Genomic DNA, 16,845 nt, shown 5'->3' on the forward strand with positions numbered 1-16,845 from the left:
GCGGGTTGGTGGGTGGACTTAACATAATTCATTTTCAGCCGAAACCGTGGCTGGGCATCGAACTTAGGTCATCAGACGTATCCACCGCTCCTCCCAGCCACGCCTAAATACAGGGTGCTTAAAAAAAATGTTAACACCTATATGGGACTATCGTTTTTAATGGAAAATAACAGAAATATATACACTGTAACATAACAAATGTATGCTAATAGCTTCAAAAGTCAGAGCCTCCACTTGTTCGCCAACATTGTCAACGCGTGCCTGGAATCTTCTCCAGGTGGTCTCCAGATCCCAGAAGCACATTTCTTGCGGCATTGTTGTAAATTCTCAGAAGTGTTAAAACAAATGTTGAAGCACCCTGTATATTACCGTAATATGAAAACAAATCGTGGAGTATTTTGATGGATTTGACGTCCAGGTACTTTTTTTTTTAACTCGTTTGTCCTGAAACCCTTTCGATAACCCCTTCGCCTGCACACCGGCAGTGGGAATCAGAGCCACAGCAAGTCACATAAACCGACTTATGATATACCGTTAAACAAATGAGAAAAGAATCAACGAACCGGTCATGAAAAGTGTGTTTTTTTAATAACCGCAAAACTTTTACACCAAGTAAAAATTACACACACGCACAGCTTATTTAGAAGTGAATTCATGACAAAAGTGGTGGTGGTGGTGTAATTTGCGATGAGACCTCGGGGAGCAACTTTTCAGTCATGAGTTTCTTCCCAGAAATATTTTGACATTAAAAAATAACAATTTCACGTGTGATTTTTTTTTCTTTCTCTTCTTCTTTAAACGGTGTTTTTTTTTTATATAAACCAACAACCGCCCCAGCGTGTGTTAGCGTGCATGTTCTTGAGACGTCGTTTGGGCTGGAATTAAAAACGGCAAATATAAACATCGGTTGCTTTTACGACGGAAAATCTAAGCAGCAAACATAAACGCAACGAAACAGGTCGGCTAAGGGAGTGGGGGGGGGGTTAATGTTCTCACGAATCCAGTAGTAATACTGAGCAGTATGTAACCTTTCCGCGCCTGTATGCTAAAACCACTCGACACAAACTCTAAGAAAGCGATGCTCATCACATTTTGAAGGAAGTCGCAAACCAACCGTAGTAGCACGCTCTGTTAAAGCTGGACGAATTAGACCTTAATAGAATAACAAACTTTCACGATACATTATTTTTTGCACGTTTTGTACAACACAAACCACGAGTTTCAAGCTCGAAACTTTACTATGACAATTGTTGGAGGCAGGCAGTCTCAATATTGCTAAGTGTTTTTTAAAACAGCATCATGAGCATTCAGTTCATTTAGTTACAATATATATATGTTTTACATATATTCCATTAGCACATTTACTTTTATTGCCTTCGTACCGCTTTGTTTTAAATTTCACGTTTTGTTTAAAGTGACAAGCTTAGCTTAAATTACAGTATTTTTTCTTATACAGTATTCCCACAATTGCGTTATACTTCCCCACTAAAAAAACACACAAAACTAAAGTTGTGTCAAACTTTCTACAGTAAACCAAACCCAGACATATTTTTCAGCCAGCCTCGGCAATCAAAACTGCGCAGTATAGATTAACAGTTCCAAACACAATACCGGTACCCGTTCACGATACAAATCGATTCAATTCCCAGGTCGTCTGGTCTGGTGGCAATCCTACACAACACAACCTTTGAAATCAACGGGCTCACATTGACGTCTACAAAAACCAGACCAACGTAAAACACTGTTGTGGTGGTGGTACAGCCTCTAACCAGAGTGGAGAGAACTACTTCACGGTATCAATCCAACACGCAGGTTTCTCGTTATCAAATAAGTGCTCAGAAACGGCTATAAATTCACAAGCAGCAATATAACCTCACCACACGCTAATTCATACTCATCGCCGCCAGTTATTTAACTGCACGAGGACACTTGCAGACCTCACACCACCCCCTTGCTCACCAGTCAAGTTCATTTGAGCCTCACAGAGGGCAATTCCGCCTTACTTAACCCAAGGTGTGACCTCGTGAACGGCGAACGATGGATAAACTAAACAGGGTTTGCCTTGTAGCAACTTTTAGCGAGCCCTATGAAGTGAAAACTCGAGCCCTCAGATTATTCCCCCACACCAATAATGTTCACTTACAAAAAGGGAGATTCCTTCTCTCTCATCCCTCTACATCGTGCCGCAGAGTGGACATTGTTGCTCAACAGCAGAAGCTGCGTAGAATATTCGGGGGCCTGCAAAAGGTTGTGAAGGACATTGCCAGAACAATATTACCGACGACCCTCTGAAAAGTCATGCGGAATGGTATAAACCAACAACACAAGTGACATTTGGTGACACGACCAAACTATTTCATTTACTGCGCACATGTTTACACAGCAGCATACTTATAAATACAGGGCATCATCAGATTGTATTAACTAAGATCACAGTGAGGATACTATTCCTTTTGTTATAGTGTGATCGCCAATCACAACACGTCTTTCATAAATCATACCTTGTGAGTCTCGAGTCTGCAAGCTACGATGTCTGTTATTCGAATGAAGCCTTCCCTTTAAAACACCCATGCTTTACCGTCACGTTTTCCTCTCAAAGTATTAGCTCACAGTTTCCCCTAGCACCGAGAATGATTGGTTATCCTACCGATTTGTCTAGAAACGCCGTCACACATTAGGCTATTGCCAATAACCTCACGCGATCAAGTTGTGCACATAACTCAGCAGCGGTGCCATCTCCTTTGTTAGGAACTGAACTGACATCGCTTTCAAATCTGGAGCCTGGTCACAGGCCAGCAAGTCCTCCAACTCGTGATGCACGACACATCTCGGCCTCGCAGAACTTCTGGCAGACAGATCTTCGCTCTCTTCTTCATCAAAATGTGGAGATGAAAGGAAAAAAATGCTACTGGGGGGGGAATGGATTGTATGCATACGTTGAGCCTGAATCCCAGGCATGAGGCGGAGGTTTAAATGTGTTATTCGGGAGTGCGTTCCATAAAAAAACTGCTCTTTTTGTTTAGTTTGTTGTCCTCTCCCCTCCCCCACACCTCCGATTAGCACGGTTGGATAAGTGCGGTGCGAAAAAAGTTCAGCATACGTACATACAAACATGATGTTGTTCGATTGCTAATTTGACGTGTATTCATCAAATGCGTTTCACATTGAGCTATCTCTGTCTGCTGTGCGTAAAATAACCGCTTTGTTAAAATTACAACCGACAGCAGCATCATACGTGGAAGGCATGTTGTTGGTTTTACTAGGTCAGTTTAAACGACAATGTTTGGAACAAAGTCCCCACACCACACACGACCCCCCTGATTATTATATTGCCAGGAGGCAGTGGAGTTTATAAAACATGTGCACGCAAGGTAGTGCTCTGCCTGTCGAGATATACAATCTCAACATTTGCTAAAAATTACATCTCAATGGAACATCTGCCAATTTTAGTTTCAGTTTTTAAAAGCAACACGAACAGATATAAAAAACACAAAACTTTGCACTTTATATTACTCCGGCACTAGCTAGTACATTTCAAGAATTGTTCTTGTCCATAAGTCATGTATGCACACCAATGCCATTCACGTCACACTGTTGTTGCCAAATATTTTCTAGAATTTCGTCCAAGTAAAAATAAAGCAAAGTCATTTTAAACGTAACTTTTTAAATAAAATAAATATTTACTTGCATGTCCTAAGGGGTCAATATATCTAGCTAATGGGGAATGAGTAATGCAGGGCTTTTGCTAAAGATTTCACAAAATTAAGCAAAACTGCTTTGAACTAAGTGCCATCATTAAAATCACTTTTAATTTATAACTGCAAGGGGAACTTTCTTCCTAACATTCCAATATCCTATAACCCTTTTTTGTCATTCTAAACCATGTGCACATGCCTGGAGTCATTCAATAAACAAGCAGCAGAAGCAGCGACAACAACATTCCATCGCTCTTTGGGGCCGTACCACGCATTGTTCGGCATGTCCAACGCCTCGCTCCGCGTCGTGGGAGCTTCTTCCAAGCTGAAGTAACCACAGCTCTCTGGGCATGTTCAGCGGAACGTCGTACATCAAGCCCAACACAGCACCCAGTACGACCAGAACAAAACAGGAACTTAAAAGCTCCCAGAACGTGGAGAGAAACGTCCGTAATTCCATCCAAATAAATAACGCGACAAGGGCTCGGAAAAAAAATTAAGTGAGAATTATTTGTTTAGAACTCCCTCCTGTGGTATTTGTCTGGGTCGTAGTACTTTGACACGACTACGCGACTCGCGAACTTGCGTCCTGACAATGCTTGCTGGGCCCTCTGGCAGTCAAGTATGGATGAAAACTCCACAAAAATCTGCAACAAGAGGAGAATGGAAAATCAGACTGCGATTCATTAGTGCCATCACAAACAGCGGCCACATCACTGCAAACACAACACATTTGGTAGCTATTGAGCACAGGCCTGCTCATGGGCAAAGTTTAATTTCTCAGATGAACACGTGGTACCTGCAAGCAACTAAAGTTTAGCTCTCTGCTTGTTGTTCTAACCCGTGTCTTCATCCATGGTTTTTCATGCATCAGGCTATTTCAAGGTCGGATTGTACCGCTCAATAAAACATTGAAAAAATAAATATCCCCAATGGCCTTTCATGCGATCATCAGCAATACAGTTGCTGTGAAGTCTCACGTTCTCATCTCCAATCAGTTAGGACCAGCACAGCTCTTTAAGCCCCATTCAGTTCATAGCAAAAACTGTCCAAAATCAGGAATGGACTCTGTACGAAAAAAAATGTCATTTTTCGATTTAAAGCTTTCGTGACTGCAGGGATTCATATTCTTGGTCCTTTCGGTAAAGTCACGTAGAAGGGAAATAATACAATAATAAAACAATAACATTCTCACGACGTTTCAATTGCAACACACGCAATCATCATCAGGTGTGAAAACCACAGCAAGAAAATTTTGAAAAAAAAGTGGTGCTAACGTTAAGAAAAAAACGTCACTTTTTTTCTAATTTTCTTGCTGTGGATTTCACACCTGATGATGATTGCTTGTGTTGCTATCGAAACGTCGTGAGAAATTAATTATTTTATTATTTCCTTTCTACGTGACTTTACCGAAAGAACCAAGAAAAGAAAACGTCATACCTGTGGCATATATTGCCACACATCCCCGCGAGCCTAAACCGCGCAAAGTGTGGGCGCAAACAAGCCGTCGACGGGTCACGCGCAGTTATTGTCCTGTGCCCACCTTCCCGCAGCCCGGCACCTCGAGGCCGTTGATGGGACGCGGGATCTCGAGCGACCGCACGCAGCCGTACTTCTCGCACTCCTCGCGGATGTCCTCAACGATGTCCTCGTACTCCTCCTCCTCCGCAAGCTCGGCCGCCGTCACCATGTTCATGAGGCACAGCACCTCGGTGGGCAGCCCGCTGTGCTGCACCTGCGTGGGGCCCAGACCGGGGACCTGCAGCGCCACTGGCGTCTGCGTCACCGCGCCCTGCGCGCACATCGGTGAACACAAAGAGGGAGCTTTTAGTCGACGTTGAATATCGGAAACGAAGCGACGATGATCTTGGTTAAGTGGTGCTCTCCCGACGTGTTGTTAGATTGTACGGTGGGTTTTTTTTTCTACAACACAGCGTCCCGACGTTTTCCTCTGAGAAACAAAACACTCGTCAATGGAAATGGCCAAACATCCAATTGCAGAACCCTCCTGAAAATGGGTCTTGAGACACGTGAGGTCTTCCTGGGGAATTAAATTGCATGAAGCGCTGTGGTACTGAATACACCATGCAGGTTGTGCAGACTAGCATTGAACTGAACTAAACTATTTTTATTTTATTAGCAGGTAAGGTCAACGGAGCTATATAGCTCTTTTTCAGAAGTGACTTGGACACAAATGATAGCTCAACGAAGTGGCTTATCACTTGGAAATTTATAGCAGCTAAACAATAAACACATATTTCTAAATGTGGAGGGAAAACCAGGAGGGCCTGGAGAAAAATCCCACACGACCGCGGGGAGAGAGACACTGCGAACTCTAAATATACAGCAGCAGGCATCAGGGTTGGGATCGAACCCACGACTTCCTGCATACCAGGTGAGGGAGTTAACATCTCGCCACCCGTGCGGCACTGTGTGGTATTTAACAGAAGCGACGGATGCCAGTGAAGGGAGCGAGGGAGTGTGCTACGGACCTGCGCGGCATTCTTTGATCCGACGCTGGCTCTCTGAACCACGAGTTTCTTGTCTCCGATTTGCATTCCATTGAGTCCCGCGATGGCCTGCACCCGCAAAGCGTGCAACGCGCAGGCACACGTTTAACGGCACTTGTTAGCTATTTTTTTTTTATCTTTACGGGAAGGTTTACGACATTTGTATTTACGTTTACTGATAATTAGAATTTCCTCACGTCAATGCTGTTTTCCTATAATTATTAAGAGTGTTTGTTTATGTTAATAACCACATGATCCTGCACGTTTGGTGTTGCACTGCACTTTGATCTGCAGATAGCTTGTACATAAGGTAGACTAATGGGCCTCCTATATATAATAAAACGTGGTAGCTTTATATTCAATAAAACGGCTTTATTGGTGGTGGCTTGAAGTCGTTGAAATTCAGTTGATGCTAGGGCCTCTGATTGTTATTCTTCCTGCCTTTGCAACTCCACAACAAGTCATATCAGGGTTTCTAGCAACGTTGAACTTTTTGAGTAAAATGTAAAATAATATTTTTTCCGTTAGCTCATCCTTAAGCTGGCTTGATTGGCCAATGCTTTTATTGTTGATATATTTTTGTTTAAATTTGAGTTTTAATTTTAAAGTACCTTTGTGGATACTTTGCATGAAGAGCGCGAGATAAAATCAAAACGTATTGCAAATATGCTGTATTAAGCCACAGATAAAAGACATCATAAGACCTAAATTTCGATTTAAAGCTTTCGTGACTGCAGGGATTATTCTTCTTGGTTCTTTCGGTAAAGTCACGTAGAAGGGAAATAATAAAATAATAAAAATAAACCAATAAAATAATGAGAATTATTTTATTATGTTTTATTTTTATTATTTTATTATTTCTCTTCTACGTGACTTTACCGAAAGAACCAAGAAGATCATAAGACCTAATAAACAACTTGCACACAGGCTAACAATAATCACCGCCATCCTCTGTAATTGTTTTCAAACGGCTCTCACGGCAGCCTTTACTTCGACGAGCGAGAGACACCAAGACGACAAGCGGCGAGACTACTTCAACGCCCGTACCTGGTCCGTCATGTTGACATCCACGTACTCGCAGAAAGCGTAGCCCTTCGACAGGGAGGTGGAGCTGTCCTTCACCAGATTGAATGCTTTCAGAGGCCCAAACGCAGTGAGGAGCTCCTTAACCTGAACACAAATAACAACATTTGTCCGTCGTTCAGAATCAGAATCTTCATTTATACTGGAGGAATCCGATGAGCTACAAAGCTTTTTTTTAAATCACAGATGTCCAGTAAGCATGCATGTACGGGCGTGCATCATGCGCAGCACATGTGCCCATGCGCGTACAACACATGCAATGCACCGGGATTACATACCTTCTCTGCCATGATCTATCCACTAATAAATACGGGCCTCCTCGTATTTATACCCCTGCCACTGGTTCTGTGATTATATTACCACAAGTTAATTTAAGAGTTTTTGGATGTTGCGATGTATTTTGTTTGGAGGAAGCTGTGAACTCAGCTCAACTATTGATATTTTAAATATGTTGTGGTCACAAAATACTCACTGTGCCTCACAGACAACAGTCCGATTTTCCCAAATCAACCAAAACCCATCAATGCGCTTTCACAAACGGCATCAAGATGATTACTACGTCATATGTTGGTGGGCGGAGAACAAGAGCCTCCGTGCAGGCTAAGGGGTGCAGCAGATGATGAATAAATGTACCTTCACCTAAAAGGACTTCAAAATCAATCTGTGTATACGGTGCTGCCCGTTGTACGAGTGCAAGCGATATACCGCCTGATGTGTATCAGAGCCCGGCTCCATTCCGTGCTGCACACATTATTTAGTAGAAAAAAAAAAGAGTGTAAAAAGACTCACTCAATCGACTGGCAAGGGCCACTTGTATTTTCACTTGCCTGGGATCTCTTACTGTCTGGGTTTGCAGCAGATCAGTGTTAGAGTACTAGGTGGACTACGCGCCAAGACTTAATGATTTTGAACAGCTCCCTAGCTGTTGAATTGGGAAACAACAACAAAAAATAAAACACGAGTCAATATTAGTGGGGAAAAAACCGAGCAGCAGGGCATTCCAAAACTGTGTTGCTGTAGCACTGTCTGCAGATATATTACGCTGAGAATATTGAATCATTTATTTAGAAAATTTGGCTGAAAGACGGACAAAAAGAAGCGATTCTGGCGACTTCAAAGGATAAAATGTCGTGAGAAAGATGGAATGTAAGAATATTAAATCAAACTGGAATGCTATCCTTGAGATGCACAGGTTGCAATAGCTAGAAATTAACTGCAGCTCAATTTTATTACCTTGTTTATCGCTGGCAGTGGCACAAAGTCACACACCATTACAGATCGGACTGTGCCAAGAAATGTCCGGTAAACACAAAAATCGCACAATCGTAAATTTATATGCATGTTTTTTTGAATAATTAAAGAAGCTGGGCATATCAAGTTTGTTACAAACATTTAATTAATCAATGTGTGTGGTGAAAAGTGAGTTTTTTTTTGTCCTAAGCGGAACATTTTTCGAATAATGATTTAGAAATTGAATTGCAGTGTTAAAAGTGTTAGCCGAAAAAACAAATAAAATGCACTGCATTGTCTTGCCTGCAGCACGTCACTAAATCTAAACCCACTTTCAAAAATATGAGTCGCACCGTGTTTGCTCGCACATTCCGACTAAACCTGCAGTAGATTGGGTTACATGCAAAAAGAAATCACATGCTCTCGCTGAGTGGACAAGCTATGGATGCAAAGCGTAAATAATGAGTCAAACCATACATGGATATATTCTTTGGGTCTTTCGGTAAAGTCACGTCGATAAGACGCCAAAAGCACGTGGCATATTTACATGGGTCAATAATAAGGATTTTATATCACTATGAACTACTGGTATTGCAGTTCTCATTTCTAAAGTGAGAGGGCATACATTATATGTATTTTCCAAATGAGACCATGCCATTTTAAATCGATCTACTGTACATGAAAATTGGCCCAATGATATAGGGAAGCTTTCAAACACCGTAACCGGAACATAACACAAACATTAATCATGGAAATGCTCCGGTGCTGCTACCACTGGAAACTGCTGCACCGTTCCAAGTCCCACCTGGTCCTCGTTCAAGTAGCTTGGCAGGCCCCCGATGAAGATTTTGTGCGGAGAATCTGGTACAACAGTGGAGACAACACCTACCACCGGGAGAACATACCACAGGAGAAGAGTAGTCAGGGTTACAGACAACAAGTGTAATGGCGTGTAATGGCTGGTCACACGTGGGACGTACGTATGTATGTTGAACTTCTTACGCATCGTACGAAGCCAACCATGCTGACCGGAGGCGCGGGAAGGTTTGAACATCTCACCGAAGGGATCTTGAAATCCACATTTCACATGCCACGGAAAATTTAAGTCGGTTCAACGCTTGTTCAATTGCCTGCTCCGTCGACAGCTGATGGAGTGGACGCGCCATCGCAACGCGAGTCATCAACGGCAATAGCAGCGAGCGTCCTAGAAGTGAGACCGTGCCCCGAGGGCACCCCCGCACCTGGCACGTGGACCGTAGGTGCCTCGGACATGCCAGGCAGCGGCTGGTAGTCGTGCGGCCGTCGGATCTTGAGGCTCTGGCCTTGGAACAGGATTCCGTCGAACGCCATCGCCTGCGTCGTCTCATCCACCGAGCGGAACTACACGCGTCCCACGGGTGCGTAAGAGTACGGAGCAAATTATCATTTGAGACATAACCAGTCCGCCCAGCGTTGAAATAACGCGACAAGATTCGTGGACTTTGGTCCACATTTACGCGATTGCAAAATTAAAACCTTACATAAAAAAACAAGGACATGTGTGGTGCGCACGATGTTGATAACATTTCAAAGCACTGTTGCAGAAGGTGTTTAATTCGGCAAGACGAGCAGGCCACCAGGATTGAGACCTTAATGATTTTTGCTAGGCTCTCGAACCGCTGCTTTGCTGCACGACTTACCTCAAGGAAGGCAAAGTTCTTGTCCAGGTTGACCTGGACAGCCAGGATGGGGTCACCTGGAGCCTGGTTGAGGCCAGCCAATTTCATCTGTGTGTTGAAGAACATAAGCATGGCTTCCTAGAAAATACGCAAAAGACAAAGTGTTATTTTGTCATTTTGACAGCACGTTTCAATAAATAAATATTGCATTCATTTTCATTTGTAGTAGGTACACTAATATACGATTGCGATACACCCGAAGATCGGATAAGATGTAAATTTGGAGAGCAAAAAATATATGGCAGATTATATTTAAAAAAATTCCATCAAAGGCATTAATTCGTCAGAAATAATGTTTATCATTTCATTTTTTTCTGTTTCATTCATCACAATATAGCCACACAAGATATAGTTCGTCACGTTCGGAAAGTGACCGATTGAACATTAAGAAAAAAGTCAACAAAAGCGGCAGGATTTACTGGGACGCCTTTGGCCCACACGATACGGACACATGCGATGCTCGCGTGCCCGCTCGTGCCAACAATCCGGACTACCTCGGTAGCGCCGAAGGGTATGTTGCCGATGTAGAGGCGCCGGGCCTGCCGCGTCATCTGGCTGCCGACCACCAACGCCTGTGTGGGCGCGGTCGGCACCTCGCCCGTCACGCTCGGCAGCAGCAGTGGGGTCGCCGGAATCTGTCCCGCCGCTGGTCACCCAACAAAGCACACGCCACAAGACAAAGGTCCCCCCCGTATAGCCTTTAGAAGACTGTTGGGGCAAGTGCTGTTCGCGAGCAGCACCTGCGAAGGCCGGCACGGCACACGAGGGGGTGGGTGGCCAGCACCACGCCCGGCCACCTTTGTCTCCCCGGTGGCAATGTTTAGACATTGCACCAGGTACTAGGGGAGGCCCAGGACCGGTTCAGATAATCGTCGCTGGTGTTGGCCGTGAAGATAAAGGTCAACGACGATGTGTTCAGGAAAGCATCCCTGGTCACCACTCCCCACAGAAAAGGCATGGGATTTACCACCAATATGGATGTAAATCTAGAATACAGTCTCAGCGGATCCTTCAGTAATTTTGTCATACGGAGTCAAAGAAATACTTATTTTGATGGGAAGGAATGAGGGACTTTCGTTACTTATCTCAGTCATCAAAATCATAATTGCAAAGATACCCCATGCTAACAGTACTCAGTTTTAGACATTTGCAAACTCTCTTCCTCTCTTTCCATTCCTCTCATTTTTGTTGCAATTAGGATTTAGGACTATTTTTGTATAAATGATATATCCCGTGGATATGTTGGGGACAAATTGAGTTATTGGGGTGGGGGGAGGGGTATGTAGGAAGACTTAAACAGCAATATTTTACGGGAATTTGCTTTTCCTCACAAGTGGAGATCCGTGAAAAAGAGCTTCATAGCTCATCGGATTCCTCCAGTCTAAATCAACATTTTGATTGGAAGGAATAATTCTGATTCTCAAGTACACACTGGCAGCGGTGTGGATTGCTCCTGTTCGAGAGACATGCTGTCGGGTAAAGACAGGACGAGACAGCAAAATCAACTCTTGCGTTAAACATATTACCTTGCATGGCTTTGTACTGCAGCGGTGTGATGTGTTCAAAGCCAGGGGCAGGGACGTCCCAGTACTTGTAAGCCTTCTTTTTGCGACACTTTTTCGGAGAGCGAGAACGACTGCAGGAAACAACGGTAATAATTATGTCAACCGGGGCGGTGAAGCCATTATGAGTCGGTAGAAGTTTCCACCATTGATTAATGATCACATTTACTAAACCTTCACTGGGAAAGCATGGCATTTAATTTCACTGAAAACTGTTTTAAGTACCTCCATCCATTTTCATCCACAGCTCAACCTGGGGTGTCAACCTCCAGATAATTTTGGACAGAATAAAACCCACTCACCCCTGGCAATTTTCCTCACCCCTCTTTTACCTCTGCTCGCCTCCGGCGTAACACTCTCTCCTCTCTCTTCGCCACGATAACTACAGCCGTCGCAGAGACGTACCCACAAACGCACGACCCGGCTAGCGGACGCGAGCATGCAGGGCAAGGACACCTGCGTGAGCGGCGCTTGTGGTCCCGGGAACGGCTGCGCCTCTTCCGGCTCCGGCTGTGACTGCGGCTCCGCTTTTTGTGGCTATGCCGGCGCACCTTTCCATGCTCCGCCAGCCGCTCTTCCGAAGGACGGGCAAGGTGGGCAGAGAAATACAAAAACAACAGACACATGATCTTAAATTTCGATTTAAAGCTTTCGTGACTGCAGGGATTCATCTTCTTGGTTCTTTCGGTAAAGTCACGTAGAAGGAAAATAATAAAATAATAAAAATAAAACATAATAAAATAATTCTCACGACGTTTCGGCCACAACGCAAGCAGCCGTCTTCAGGTGGAGAACAGGTCCAGGTCCACCTGAAGACGGCTGCTTGCGTTGTGGCCGAAACGTCGTGAGAATTATTTTATTATGTTAAATTTAATTTATTTTATTATTTTCCTTCTACGTGACTTTACCGAAAGAACCAAGAAGACACGTGATCGCGTACTGTAACCTGATACTATTTCGTAGATTTTCGAGGCTGTGCCTTGTAGCCCTCCGATGTGTTTTTTCGGGTGGGTTTTGTGTGTTTGCTGGGTATGTCCGGCGTTTGGCTCATTCATGCTCACAGCAGCGGCTTCTGGCTGGCCATCGAACAAAGACGGTCACCGCATCGTGGGCTTTAAGATGCGCTTTTGCGGCCGTCTGGAATGCTCTGCCTTCCGGTATTAGAAAGCCATTGGAGCTGTGCAATTTGAAATCACCTAGATAGAAACCCCATTTCTTTATAACGGCTCTTTGTGTTTAGTTTGTTTTCATTCGCCCAACACCTCCGATCAGCACGTTTGGCTACGTACGACGCCAAAGATGTTCAACATATATACACACACATGCTGGGAGCTCCAAGAGGATCATCCACTCAGGTGTATTTCTCCATTAGCTGCCATTCTATCGTAGGTTCTGTCCACTGGGCATCACTTTATAAATTGCTCAACATTACACTTCCACTACATTTGATCCCTATTCCGTCTCTAAGCGGAATTCGAAAAACGCAGCTCTGCACTTGTTGGGCACGTTTCAGATATGGATTTGTTTTTCAGTGTTCAACTTTAGGATTAATTTGTAGTTGGGTTTTGTGTGTTTTGTCTTGAGATTTGTAGTTGGGAAAATGTATTCTATACTCTGGATAAATTCAATACTGTGTTGTTACAGAAGACCTCTCCAATCTAAAACAACCACGTGGCATAACATGCCGTTGTAGATTTCTTCAACTTAACTGCCTTGCTCTTAATTCAAAGAATCTCATTAAAAGTGCTCAATGCAACCTCAAAGGGTGCCCTCGAAGGCACCACGTTACATCTGTACGATACATCATATTGATCTTTAGCATATGATAGATGCATCAAACGGGGTGTATAAATAATCGATGTCCCTCCCCCACCATTTGTATCATCATCAGCCGTGATCAATCCCAAAGGCGCCACCAGTCTCCCTATGTAAGTCCACCAAAGTACACAACACGATTTTGTTATCGCTCCATCCCCTCAATATTACAACTCCAGGACGCGTTTCATTCCTTAGCTTCCACGTTATACTGATAGGAACCTCCTGGTTACACCAGCCCACAGGGGATTATTGTGTCCGTCCGTCGTGCAGGGAGGGGCTGGGTGAGGAGGGAGGGGCTGGGTGGGGAGGGGAGGGGCTGGGTGGGGAGGGTGGGGAGGGGCTGGGTGGGAAGGGACTGGGTGGGGAGGGTGGGGCTGGGTGGGGGGTGGGAGGGGTGGGACTGGGTGGGGAGGGGCTGGTCACCCCGTGGTGCCCTTATAAAACTCAACGTTTAACCTACTCACGCCGGCTTGTGCCCGCCCTCACAGCCGGGCATATTTGCGGAATACACCACGCCGCCGTTGACCCTGGCCATTGACCGAGCAACCCAACGTTCCTACACCAGCTCCCTCCGCAGGAATGTGTTTTTCCTTGGCTGTATGGCAACCGTACCTTCTCGTGTCCTGCCCCAGCCCAATTACCTTAACGGTTTGAATTACGCTACTTTTACTGTATTACGTCTTGACTTAAAGCTTTCGTGAATGCAGGAATTCATGTTCTTTGGGTCTTTCGGTAAAGTCAAAGTTATTTTCAAAGAAAATAACAAAAATATAACACAAGACTACGACGTTTCGATCGTGACACACAAGCGACACAAGCGTTCGTCGTCATGATGACGAACGCTCGCGTTGCGATCGAAACGTCGTCGCTTTTTGTTATTTTCTTTGAACCTATTTACGTGACTTTACCGAAAGACCCAAATATTACTTTTATTAAGTTTCGTGACCTCCCACTCCCTAAGCACCAGAAGCCGCTATATTCGCAATGTTAATATTTTTTTACAAAATAACAATTCCGAAATCGAATCGCGCTACCTCATTCAATAGCGAGGTCCCTAGCCCCCACTCGAGTCTTAAAAACACGAATCTTCTTCGCTGGTGATGGACGTTATTATTGGCAGCCGTCAAACCAGCGACACGGTACAATGTTTACAATTAAAAACCTACTGGCAATACGCGACACTCAAGAACGGCATTTAATCGCTGCACTTTTAGTCTTTCGCCCTGAGGTCAAAGGTGGCAATGTCTGCACGTCACCACAAGCCACGGAGGTGCAGCAGCAGGAGATGGCAGCAGCCTCATCCAGCTGTGGATAGACCAAGCAATGCAGGTCACTTACTGCTGCGAGATTGAAGTTCTTCCCCACTTAACGGGACTTCAGCCCCCCACCACCACCCACAACACTACCACCTTGTACAGGGGTCGATTTTAAAAGTGGCATGAGACCCGTCGGAGCGACAACGCCGGCGAAACGTCTACAGACGCGCACGCACAGACACGCACACAAAAACAAAGATTCCCCGTGTAGCCTTAACGGACTGTAGGGGCAAGTGCTGTTAGCGAGCACCTATGAAGGCCGGAACGGTACACGAGGGGGTGGGTGGCCAGCACCACGCCCGACCGCCTTTGTCTCCCTAGTGGCGATGTTCACACACCGCACCGGGTACTCATTTGAGGCTGAGTCGACCTAGGGGAGGCCCGGGACTGGTTCAGATAAATCGTCACTGGTGTTGGCCGTGAGCGGGAATCGAACCCGGGGCGCCGGGTTCATAGCGCAGCGTAGTGCTAACCACTACACCACCGCTCCGCACACACACGCACACAGGCACACACACACAGACGCACATACACATAGACACACACACGCACATACATACAGACACTCATACACGCGCAGACATACAGACACACACAGGCACACATACACAGACACACACACAGACAGGCACACAAACACATACAGACACACACACAGACAGACACACACACAGGCTCGCGTTACATGCGGGCTCACGGTGCGCACGGCGATTCGACACGACCCGTGACTCTAAAACACAGGAAAGCATCTCGAACAATCGAGAAAGGCGACACAAAGTGTTGTGTGTGCAGCAGCAGCAGCAGCGATATCGCAGTGCACACAACACAGTGTTCGCGACTGCCGTAAACTATGCATGGCTCAGAGAAGCCCTCTTCTTGTGCTGGGGTACCCTGGCATCGTCTTCGCCGTTGTTGCTGTTGTTGTACCTTCTCTGTTGTTCAACAGCTGCTTCTCAAATTCGTCGTATTCCGACATCCCTCTGTGTCAGCGGCGGTGGCAGAAGAAGTTGTCCCGTGGTGGTGGTGGGATGAGGAGGAGGATGAGGAGCCGCCGTCTTGGATGGGGTTCCACACGTCGTGACCTCCCCACAATGCACATCGCCCCGGAAGTGTGGACGGCACGTGGTGGAAGAGGAGGGGTCATCATTAATTTATAATAATTCTAGATTTGAAGCTTTCGTGACTGCAAGGATTCATACTTTTAGGGGTTTTTGGTAAAGTCACGTAGGTAAAAATAGAAGTAAATAATAAAAGTAATAGGAATAGAAATAAAATAATAAATCACGACGTTTCGGAGGCAACACAAGCTTCCTTCATCAGGTGTTGCCTCCGAAACGTCGTTATTTATTATTTTATTTCTATTATTCTTCCTATTATTTTTATTATTTATTTTCATTTTTACCTACGTGACATTACCGAAAAAACCTAAGAGTAATTTATAATAGTTTTATTTTTTTTAGTTTGATCGTGTAAATGTGTCGTTAAACCCGCCACCACCCGACGCAGACAATTAGTAAGGGTTGTCACGTAAACACAACATGGAAATGCGTTACTAGTACAGCAACACCGGTGTGTCGGAGAGCCAAGTCACAACAGTTGTGGCTTGGCTTTAGTGACGAATTGGCCACGTTCTGTTTTACGTGGCAAACCTTACTAATTGGCTGTGTCGGGTGGTGGCGGGTTTAACGACACATTCATATATTTACGCGATCTAACCCAAAAAGACATGTATTATGGATGATATTGGTCGCGAAAGCCTACGTGTTAAATAATCATTAATTATATTATCTATCTATATAAAGACCTTAATCTATATTGCATTATTTATTTGCACACACACAAATAGACGTTGACCCTGGCCATTGACCGAGCAACCCAACGTTCCTACCAGCTCCCTCCGCAGGAATGTGTTC

At 44.8% G+C, this 16,845-nt stretch overlaps 1 protein-coding gene across 2 annotated transcripts; it reads right to left on the reverse strand.

Moving 5' to 3' along the window:
• Positions 1-649: 649 nt before the first annotated feature.
• LOC144940790 (splicing factor U2AF 65 kDa subunit-like) lies at positions 650-16,036 on the reverse strand. 2 transcript variants are annotated; one of them, XR_013639168.1, is made up of 12 exons: positions 15,860-16,036; positions 12,255-12,372; positions 11,763-11,872; positions 10,731-10,882; positions 10,198-10,314; positions 9,760-9,898; positions 9,324-9,403; positions 7,253-7,375; positions 6,188-6,274; positions 5,239-5,487; positions 3,964-4,342; positions 651-2,238 (listed from the first exon to the last, which is right to left on the reverse strand). XR_013639168.1 is itself a non-coding variant. In XM_078867196.1 (11 exons), exons 1-11 carry the CDS (start codon positions 15,906-15,908, stop codon positions 4,211-4,213), a joined length of 1,356 nt encoding a protein of 451 aa, XP_078723322.1. In that variant the 5' UTR covers positions 15,909-16,036; the 3' UTR covers positions 650-4,210. The 2 variants fall into 2 exon arrangements, 1 of the variants encoding a protein (XP_078723322.1); XM_078867196.1 differs by having other exon boundaries at positions 650-4,342.
• Positions 16,037-16,845: the final 809 nt, after the last annotated feature.

Source organism: Lampetra fluviatilis, chromosome 23, assembly GCF_964198595.1.
Source record: "Lampetra fluviatilis chromosome 23, kcLamFluv1.1, whole genome shotgun sequence".
Taxonomy (NCBI): Eukaryota; Metazoa; Chordata; class Hyperoartia; order Petromyzontiformes; family Petromyzontidae; genus Lampetra; species Lampetra fluviatilis.